Consider the following 10,923-nt stretch of genomic DNA (forward strand, 5'->3'; position numbering starts at 1 on the left):
CCATGTCATTATGACAAGAAATACACACAGCAGAAGAAATACTGGTTCTCAGAGATTGATAAATCTAATACATACACAAACACAACAGAAGAGAATCTGTCAGTAATTAATCATCCTGATCAGAGTCTCTTTACTGTGACTATGAGAAACCTGCAGAACAAACACAGTGGACATTGTTATTGTGTTGTGGAGACTGGAGAACATCCACCGATAAATATAACATATAAGCCTCAGATCAAGATTCAATCTGGTAAAACATTTTGCAATTGTTTAATCTCACTCTAACGTTCAACTCTGTCTTATTCCTCATGCATTTTATAATCTCAAATTACTGTGTGTGTGTGTGCGTGTGTGTGTGTGTGTGTGTGTGTGTGTGTGCGTGTGCATGTGTGTGTTCAGCTCCTGATGTGTCTGTGGTGAGCAGCAGAGTATCTGGACATGAAGGTGGTGATATCAGTGTTCAGTGTTTCTACAGTTCTGGATATCAGAATAAAGTCAAACAGTGGTGCAGATATAAAGATCAGAGCTGTTACACAGTGGGGAGGACTGACACATCCCAGAGTTCATCAGTCCAGATCAGTGTTGATGATGGGGGAAGATCTTTCACTGTGCTGATGACTGGACTGAGACTGACTGATTCTGGCTGGTACTTCTGCTCTGCTGGAGAGGCACTGCATCCTGTTCAGCTCACTGTAACTGAAGAAGGTAAAACTTAGTTAATACTGTTTTCAAACACTGAATAATCAATCCATAATCAATACTATAAAAGTTCTGCTGTTAGAAAAATATATTTTTATTTTGACAGGAAGTGTGAGCACAGACATCGGCGCTGAGAAGGACAAGTTAGTATTAACAAATTCTCGTTATTGTGATTTATTCTTTAGCAACATCTAAACTTCAGTTGTCTTTAATGTTCCATAAAATAATATGCTAGTTTTTGTGCAAAATGACAAAATATATGAATTCAAATGTCAAAAAAGGCATGCACATCCCACAAACCTAAAAAGGGGTCAGGTGCAGGACAGAAATGGGGCAATTACAAGCAAAGAAAGCAAATGAATTGTCTGCACACTGATATAACTTCTCCAAAAAAAAGTTTATAAAATATATGAATAAAAATATTTTCTGGAATGGAAGGTGTAGAAAATATAATGTGACACAGAAACATGTTCAGTTCTAATATTTGCCTATTGATTGTGTGCTATTGTATTTTATGTTTCAGATGGCGTTTCTGTGTCTCAGAACCTTTCTCCACATCAACCTGAAAGATCAGATGATTAGAAAACCGTTGATAAAAAGATTTATGTTCTGCTCTTCTGTGTGTGTGAATGCATTAGATGTCTACATGCTTAGATAAATGCTTAGATAAATGTATTTAAATATATTTTTTCTTTAATCCAAACATCTTACAAATGAACAATATACCAAATAAAGCTACATCATTTTAGAAAACAATGTTCATTTTGCATTTGAAAGTTGTTTTTTTATTATTTAGCCCTCATATATCAGTACTTTTTTGATCGCCACAACCTCATATACATATACATATTGTGACACCTGTCCCGAGAGCCTATCAGCGTCGCCCTGGCAACGAAGGGGAATCACCTGCACCTCATCACGGCGGGCTGATCAGACCCAGGTGCAGCGGCTTAGAGGGACGACTCAAAAGCCTCGAGCAGCACAGGAAAGGGAGAGCAATGTCTCCAGCAAGTAAGGCCAGTAACGTGTGTTTCTCTTGTCACTTCCAGACAGCTCTGGGTAACCGCTCAGCCCGCCACCTGCACGAGGACGCCAAGCACGCCACGCAGAGGAGAAGAGGGATGCAAGCACCAGAGGGGAAGAAGGCACTACACACCGACGGCACTATCACCACTTGCACTTCCTTGTTTTATTCTTTAATAAATTCACCCTCCGGGGAACTCACCTTACGCTGCACGGTTGTGTGATTCTTCAGCCCGCCACAATATATACTTTTTACTAAATGTAGTGGAGTAAAAAATAAAATAACATACTTTTGGACGTAAAAGTCAAATTTGACAAAAGGGAAAATACACCGATGAAGTACAGAAGTTACAAAAACACAGTCGGTTATGTCTGTGAAGTTAAACTGCTGGGAAAGAAATTGCATGTTTATATTAGAAATGTAAGTGACAGCAGCGTAATATACAATACCTATACTGCCAACCCATTCTCACTCACTAGGCGTCAAAAACCGAAGCATGGTCAAGCGCCTCTCTCTTGAAACCAACACAGAAGTGACTTCAACTGTAATTCGTCCACTGGCCGCTAGAGGCTGGCTGCAGAAGGGAGTCAATCCCATAGACTCCCCGAGTTAAAATGCCCAACTTTACAGCAGAAAAAAACATGTTTACAGCCTGGTTCAAAAAATGATTTTGGTCTATATAGCTAATTTTGCCCTTCATGACAACTGTGAGGGGGGTGAATTTTTTTTATAACTCATCCATTTAAATTATATCAAGCCTTAAAGTGCTGCATAATAAAGGGCGTGGCCACTACAGTTCAGCATGCTTATGTGTTTTGAACTGTACACAGGCACGTTATTACTTAGATATCACTAACATATAAATATGTATGCATGTTTGTGTGTAGCACTCGATGAAGTGTCTGATAAACCCCCGGTCTTTGACTTGTATTTGGATACTTGCTCAAATATCAGCCATTGGTTGAAGCCATCCATCAACTTGACTACCAGTGTAAGTTAATTACTCTAGTATTTGGAAGTTTAGGTCATGTGCACAAGAATGTGATTAAAGGACTGCAGTTGGGTGGATTGCAAAAGAAGAAAGCAAAAAAACGTGCTAAATTTTGTTCAGTTTCAGCTATAGGGAGTATGCAAATATGGAAACGAAGATGTTTTGTCTATCCTTGAGTGTTGATTGTTATAAATATAAGGACTTGTGAATGTATGTTTGCCATGTGAACCTGTCATCTTGCAAACTGACTTCCCAAGGTGTTTGGATTCCGTTTTTGTCTTGTGGATCCAAAGCAAGAGAATGTGTATGTGTGTATGTATGTGTGTGTGTGTGTGTGTGTGTGTGTGTGTGTGTGTGTGAGTGTGTTATCCAGCAAGACGGTGAAATGATGTGGTTCCTCAACCAAGATACTGTGCAAGGGTTCTGTGATCAGTGTCATTAAAAATATAATGTGGGGAGAGGTAAACACATATGTGAGAGGGATAGAGGGTGTATGAGTAGGTAAGAGTGTTATGTATGCCTGCCTTACTCCAGATGGACAGTAAAAATCAACAAAATGCCATCAAAGACTACCTTGGGTCGAATCGGATGAAGCAAGAGATGTCTTTTTATTAATCTCTCAGGACCTGAAGTGGGTCAATCACATTGACTCTATTGTGAAAAAGGCCCAGCAGAGGTTGTACTTTCTTCGCCAGCTGATGAAGTTCAACCTGCCACAGGACTTACTGAAACAGTTCTACTCCGCCATCATTGAATCCATCCTCTGCACTTATATAACTGTCTGGTTCAGCTCAGCTACCAAATCTGAACACAGAAGACTATGGAGGGTAGTCCGGACTGCTGAGCGAATCATTGGTACAACCCACTCTCCAAGAACTGTACTCATCCAGAGTGAGCAAAAGAGCTGGTAAAATCCCTCTGGACCCCTCACATCCAGCACACTCCCTCTTTGAACTGTTACCGTCTGGTCAACGCTACAGAGCCCTGAGCACCAGAACGACCAGACACAGGAACAGTTTCTTCCCTCAGGCCATATCTACTTCACAGACAGTTAAATGTTCTCCCCACTGTGCAATAAAACATGTGCAATACCAAAGTATCCATTTTTATATTTATTATACATATGTTTTTGATTTAATATATCATACATCTATCCACATTCCCTTGCATAATTTGTATATAGCACATCAGTACAATATAATATTCTGATTGTTTGAGTATCCAGAGGAGCTGGACACATTCATATCTAATTGTCTTGCTGAACAAGGCTTGAAAGTCCATACCATGTTTCTGTGAATAATCTAACAAGGCAAGGAATCTCTCTATGTAGCTTATGTATGTATGTGTACTGCATTTCAAGAACTGTTCTTGAATCTGATCATTCAGCTGTTCATTTATGATAGTTGGAACACATATTTCTTATAGAACATATATTTTTTGTAAAATATTTAATTTAATAATTTTTGTAAAATAATATAAATATAAAAATACGGAATGAAGCAAGAGATGTCTGTTTATTCATCTTTAAAAATGTGGAGGATCTGGACACACTTCATATGAAGTTTTGTTGATGAACAAGGCCTGAATGTCAATGTCATGTTACTTGTTATAATCTATCAAAGCAAGCAATCTCTATTTGGCATATGTATGTGTATCCTACTGCATATGGAGAACTGTCAATATCATTCAAATGTTAACAATTGATGATAAGTGGAACAACACATCTTTAGAAAAGTAAATGACAATTATAAATTTTGAAAATGTGTTGGGACTTTTACAATAACAACATCTAATTGTACCCTTTAAATTTGATAAATCAAAAAGGTGTCTTAGGTTTAAGTTTAAAATCGATAGTAATAAATGATAATTTATCTCATTACATATATGAATAAGGTAAGGTGTAGAGGTTTTTTATTACAATTAGCCTAATTTAATCCCGCTCAGATGTGAACTCTAGTCGCAATGGAAATGAATTCTGCTACCATCTGTTTTAATGGGAGGTAGCAAAATCTGCAGGGTAGCACAAATCATCAGAACACCAGCGTTAGAGTTTATCCGACGACAGTGTAAGAAGGATTCAACAGATCTTACACACCTGCGGCGCTTCTGTGAACGGAGAAAACGCAATAAAACTATAGGCTTACATTAAAAGGAATATATATATGCCTATAAATATATTTCACGTAAATCACTGACAGATTAACAAAACGAAAGAAAAAAAATATATGCCGAGTTAGGCCTACAGTTCATTGTGACGCATTCCAACGTTCTCGGAAAGGAAAACTAGACGCAGAAAGTAGTTTTCTTTATTTTGCAAAAGCTTTACAGTTTTATTTTACAGTTTTATTTGTTTTAACCAACCAGCGTTGGTATGGCCATATCGCGCTGGCGCCTCACGCGCACAAAGACATATTTTTGCGACATTGCAACCAGTTCATTATCAAAATAAAATACCGCTAAAGGAACGTGTAAAAAGTTATAGTGCTCCGTTGTACGATCTGTTGCGTTCAGCGTGACCACTGCCTCACTGTGCTGTTATTGCCGAAGTGAAGGATGATGTTTTACATCGACGGAAGTAAAAGCCAATAAATAATATTTTAGTATACGTCGAGAATATGGAAACATTTGGATTCATGCTGAGTGAGAGAGGTAGGCATCAGTTTCACCTTTAATTTGTTTTTGGATTGACGTTTTTATAGCCTATAGGCTATCCTTAAGTTTAGAGGATTTGTTGAGGAGAGAAACTAATAACTGTGTTTATAATGTTTGTAAACATTTTTGATTTATCGGCATTTTAGCCTACATCATTTCTGAATAATAGCCTAATAAAATGCGATGTGGCTTTGTCTTTTGTTTTATATAAACCGGCTGAAATGTTTTGAAATCACTTGTACCCTACCTGATCGAAAAAAATCCAGTCTTTCACTCTGTCTGTGTCAGTTTTAGTCTTGTTAAAATTTTAAATCCATGCCGCCAAGATGCTCCTCTGCTGATCTGTTGGATCATAGAAAGTGAAACTTAAACCTAGGGGTGGTTGGATTTATTCATGCACGTAAAAATATTTATTTAAAGCTTATTTCATCATAATAGTGTTACATGTCTGTGTTTTCCCCTGTGACCTAGTTTTCCCCATTCTGTTTAATTAGTCATTGTGTTCACCTGTCGAGCCCTCGTTATCTGCACTATATTAGTTCCTGTCATTTGAGTTTGAGTTTGTCGGTTATTGTTGATGTCTACATGTTCGTGCAGCCTGATTCTAAGATTCTCTTGTATTTTCTCCTTGGATTGTTATTAAATGTTTGAACTTTGAGATTTCTCCCTCATTGTGTGCCTTCCTCAGTACCACACGTCACAGAATAACCGACCAAAACAGAATAGTATAGTGGCGTGTTCCCCCTCGTTTGTTTCCCGTTTTTTTCTGTTTTTATTTTATAAAAATAAAAGAGCAGGGGGACCGCTCTCTCGAGGACCACACTGAGGATTTTGTGCTCCTAGCTAATCACATGCACTACCCGGACAACTGCCTCTGCACGTTCTACCGAGCTGGACTTAATAACACCACACGTGAGCAGTTGTCTGGGGATGGTCCTCAGGAGACCCTCGTCGCCTTCACCGATTGGGTACTGGTGTCCTGTTACAGCTGGTCCAAAATACAGCAGCTAGAGTTCTTACTAGAACCAGGAAGTATGACCATATTAGCCCGGTTCTGTCAACACTGCACTGGCTCCCTATCAAACATCGTATAGATTTTAAAATCTTGTTAACTACTTATAAAGCCCTGAATGGCTTAGCTCCTCAGTACCTGAGCGAGCTCTTATCACATTATAGTCCTCCACGTCCGTTTGATAATACCTAGAATAGCAAAATCGACTGTAGGCGGCAGATCCTTTTCCTATTTAGCGCCCAAACTCTGGAACAATCTACCCAACACTGTTCGGGTGTCAGACCTCTGTTGTATGTTTCCATGTACTCCCTGTGTTTTCATGCCCATATTTGGTTTGTTTCCTGTCCTCGTTTCATGTCATTAGTAGTTTATCCTTGTCCAGCCATGTTCGTTAATTTACCTGTGTATTTATAGTCCTGTCTGTTCAATGTTATGTCGTCTGGTCTATTCGTTACTCCCCGGTGTTTGATGTCTGCCTCGCCTTGTCCTGATGTCTTCATTAAAGACATATTTGAGTTTACGTCCTCGTCTCCGTGTTCCTTGTTCCTCCCTGCTGTGTGCACCGTGACATCGGGAGGCAGAGACACTCTGTCAATTTAAATCTGGATTAAAGACACATTTCTTTAACCTGGCTTACACATAACACACTAATACACTTCTATTATTCAAATCCGTTAAAGGATTGTTAGGCTGCATTAATTAGATCAACCGGAACCGGGAACACTCCTCATAACACACGATGTACTTGTTACATCGTAAGAAGAATGGCATCTACGTTAATATTCCTCTGTTTCTTTCTTATTCTGTGTCTCAGTCCGTGTCCGGACCAGATGGTGGATCGGCGCCGGGAGATGATGTCTCCCTGATCGTTGGCGGAGGCCGGGACACCTAGATGAGCCCCGGGGACATATCCCCAGTGAAGACCTCGACTTAAACACAATAAAACTAAAAATAAAAGAAAATAACTAAAAATATAATAAAATCGCCTGTGGTTTTGTTGATGTCTACGTGTTCGTGCAGCCTGATTCTAAGATTCTCTTGTATTTTCTCCTTGGATTGTTATTAAATGTTTGAACTTTTTTTTAACTTTAAATCAGACATTTGAGGACCCCCATATGGCCAAAATGGCATGATCATAACACCTCAGCAAATATTTTACTGTGAGACTGGGAGTCCAATCAAGCTCATCCTATCGAAGCATCTACTCTTATTTTTTCTGTAATTGAATTAGTTACTTCTTATGTAATTGAACTTAATACTGTGTATAGACTGTAGAACATTTATATAAAATACAATACAGTAGTGGATTTAACATCAAGGATTTGACATCAACATCTAAAGTCTAACCTTAAAATGCATGCTTTTATGTACCCTTCTCACTTTAAATACTCTGGTGAGTTAATAAGAATATTGGTAACACTTTAGTGTCCAATTCTCATTATTAACTAGTTGGTTATTAGCATGAATATTACTGGGATATTGGCTGTTTATTATTACTTAAAAAACACAGATTAATGTCTTAATCTGCAAGAAAGTTATTCTAAATTCTTAGTCCTACCCAATTCTTAACTTAATTGTCAACAACTACTAAGCATTAATAAGCAGTAATTAGGAGTATATTGAGGCAAATGTATAGTTAGTTCATAGTTAATAGTTAATTAATAGTAAGAATTGGACCTAATCTAAAGTGTGACCAGAATATTTTATGTAGTTATCTATTATTTATTTTAAATAATTAAAATTAAATATATTTTGGAGAGAGTAATTTGTACAGTAATCTAAATACACTGTTGAAGATGTAATTAGTAACTAGTGATTAATTACTTTTTTAGAGTAATTTAACCAACACTGCTCCTGATCTAGAGTCTATCCTCAGCTCTTATCCAGGTTATGTAATACATTAGTAATATGTTAATAGCACTACATGAGGGGAAAAGGGAAGTGCAGCAGTTACTACAATCACAGTTAGAACAGCTCAGATACAGGAATACGTACACAATGGCCGCATACGCAAAGACAAAAATATTCTACATTTCAGTAGGTTTTTGGCTCATAATAGGTGAGCATTAAATGTTGTGATGTTTGTTTTAATAGATCATGTTTATTATTTTGTAATGGCACATTTTATACTAAGCTGTTTGTGTTGCTTTTATTGTGCTTTCTGGGAAGACTAAACTAATTAAGAGCTGATTTATTGTTAATTCTTAACTGTCACACCCCAGGACTGTTTGTTGTGTTTTTCATTCCCCATGTACTCTGTGTTACCTATAGTTTTCCCTTATGTTTGATTGTGTCATTTAGTTCAGGTGTGTGTCATTAATTATCTTCATTAGCTTCTGTATTTATAGTCCAGTCTGTTCCGTTAGTCTTCATCCGGTATTGAATGTCTGATGTTGCTGTATGTGATGTGCTACGTGTGTCTCCTGTTTGCCTTTGTGGATTTACCCTCATGTGGATTATATGAAATAATGTTTGAATTCATCTCATTCTTCGTGCACTCCTCATACCACCTTAGCGTGACGGTGACATAATGATTTGCATGTTGTTTGTTTAGGTGTTGAAAGCTACAACGGTTGGTCAAACCATATATTAACCATTCAGGCTGGAGGATCTTTCACCATCCCGTGCCATTATGATGAGAAATACAAACAGCAGAAGAAATATTGGTTCTCAGAAAGTTATAAAATATACAAAAACACAACAGAGGAGAATCTATCAATAATTGATTATCCTGATCAGAGTCTCTTTACTGTGTCTATGAGAAACCTGCAGAATGAAGACACTGGAACTTATGATTGTGTTGTGGACATTGAAGGAACACTGACTGTCACATATGAGCTTTATATCAATGTTAAATCTGGTAAGAGATTTTGTATTTATTTTAATCACATTCTAATGTTAAATATGTGCTTTACCATTTAAAATGACTGGTGTGTGTGTGTGTTCAGCTCCTGATGTGTCTGTGGTGAGCAGCAGAGTATCTGGACATGAAGGTGGTGATATCAGTGTTCAGTGTATCTACAGTTCTGGATATCAGAATAAAGTCAAACGGTGGTGCAGATATAAAGATCAGAGCTGTTACACAGTGGGGAGGACTAACACATCCCAGAGTTCATCAGTCCAGATCAGTGATGATGATGGGGGAAGATCCTTCACTGTGCTGATGACTGGACTGAGACTGACTGATTCGGGCTGGTACTTCTGCTTTGTAGGACAGGCACTGGATCCTGTTCATCTCACTGTAACTGAGGCAAAGCCAGACAAAGAGAAAAACAAGTCAGTTTTCAAATATTTCTCATTGACGTTTCTCTGAATCATCTTCGTGAAATGGATCTATATTTGTCTGCATTTTATTTCGTCATGAGCTATTTCCTCAGTTTCATTTCCCTTTTACTCTAACAATCATTTCTTCATTGCCTTCATGATTATTATTCTTTTTTTTAATCTTTGCAGAAGTGCAACAGGACATCACAAGAAAAATAATAATACAACTGAAGTCATTAACAAACAACAAAAGCACTATATCTGTATTGTTTGTTACCTTATATTTCAGATATGACTTATTTTCTGGTGTCATTTATGCAGCTGAATTAGTCCCACGTCATTTTAAAAAGTATTTGCAAAGATTGCAAAATGTTTCTTTATTTCTCACAGAGATAATGAACTCCTGACTGTGTGGCTTCCAGTTTCCGCTGTGCTTCTGCTGTTATTGATTCTGGCCAGTGTTTTTATCTGGAGATGGAGAGGGAGACCCAGTCAGTTTGACCTTCTTTTTTTATTTTTATTAATTTCATTCAATTCCAATTTATAATATATTTCAAAAACACAATTTCTATATATAGTATATCAATTCTGTTAATTTAATGTTATTGTTTCTCTTTTTTTTTTTTTTAAATGAAGAGCAAGGCCAAATCAGAAAGAGAAACGACAGCACAACCATTGACAGAGTAAGTCATTTAGTTTATGAGAAACTACTTATGAAAATGTTTGTATGACAACATCAGTGTTCAGTTTGGCTTATTTTTTGATAAGCCAAACTGATCAATCTTTCGGCTGGTTGCGCTGCGCCGGCGCGACCAAGCTCGTGATGTCATAATTGGCCGCCACTCATTTGTTTGGTTTTGCCGGCGCAGTGTTTCTCGCCGGAAGACTGGCTACGCCAGTGTTTCACACACATAGACTTTACCTGGGCGGGCCGCCCAAGTATATTTGGTGACACATTTTTGTTTTTATTACTAGTATTATCTCTTCCATTTTTTTTTTTAGATAATGAAACCATCCCCCATCGATTAACTATTGAAAAATCTCCCCTCGCCCTACGCGTTTCATACTGCTCGTTCTGTGTGCTCCAGCTGTCGACACTCCCACAGACGATCTCCAGTGTTTCCCATATGTTGATTTATTTGTGGCGGGCCGAAACAATATCCAACGCCTGCTGCCATCAGCTCCCACATCTCACACACACGAAGGCGACTTTAGCACAATATTTAGCAACTTTCAGACCCTATCGGTGGCTTTTTTCCCATAACCGGTACATACTGACAA

General features: G+C 37.9%; 1 protein-coding gene across 1 annotated transcript; it reads left to right on the plus strand.

Annotated features, from left to right (window-relative positions):
• Window positions 1-1,697: 1,697 nt before the first annotated feature.
• On the plus strand, window positions 1,698-10,143 carry LOC306880929 (polymeric immunoglobulin receptor-like; the record flags this gene model as incomplete). The annotated part of the gene is made up of 4 exons (XM_079434735.1): window positions 1,698-1,860; window positions 8,933-9,238; window positions 9,327-9,654; window positions 10,065-10,143. 4 exons carry the CDS (start codon window positions 1,698-1,700, stop codon window positions 10,141-10,143), a joined length of 876 nt encoding a protein of 291 aa, XP_079290861.1.
• Between the last annotated feature and the right edge of the window lie 780 nt (window positions 10,144-10,923).

Source organism: Barbus barbus (genome assembly GCF_936440315.1).
Source record: "Barbus barbus genome assembly, chromosome: 15".
Classification (NCBI taxonomy): Eukaryota; Metazoa; Chordata; class Actinopteri; order Cypriniformes; family Cyprinidae; genus Barbus; species Barbus barbus.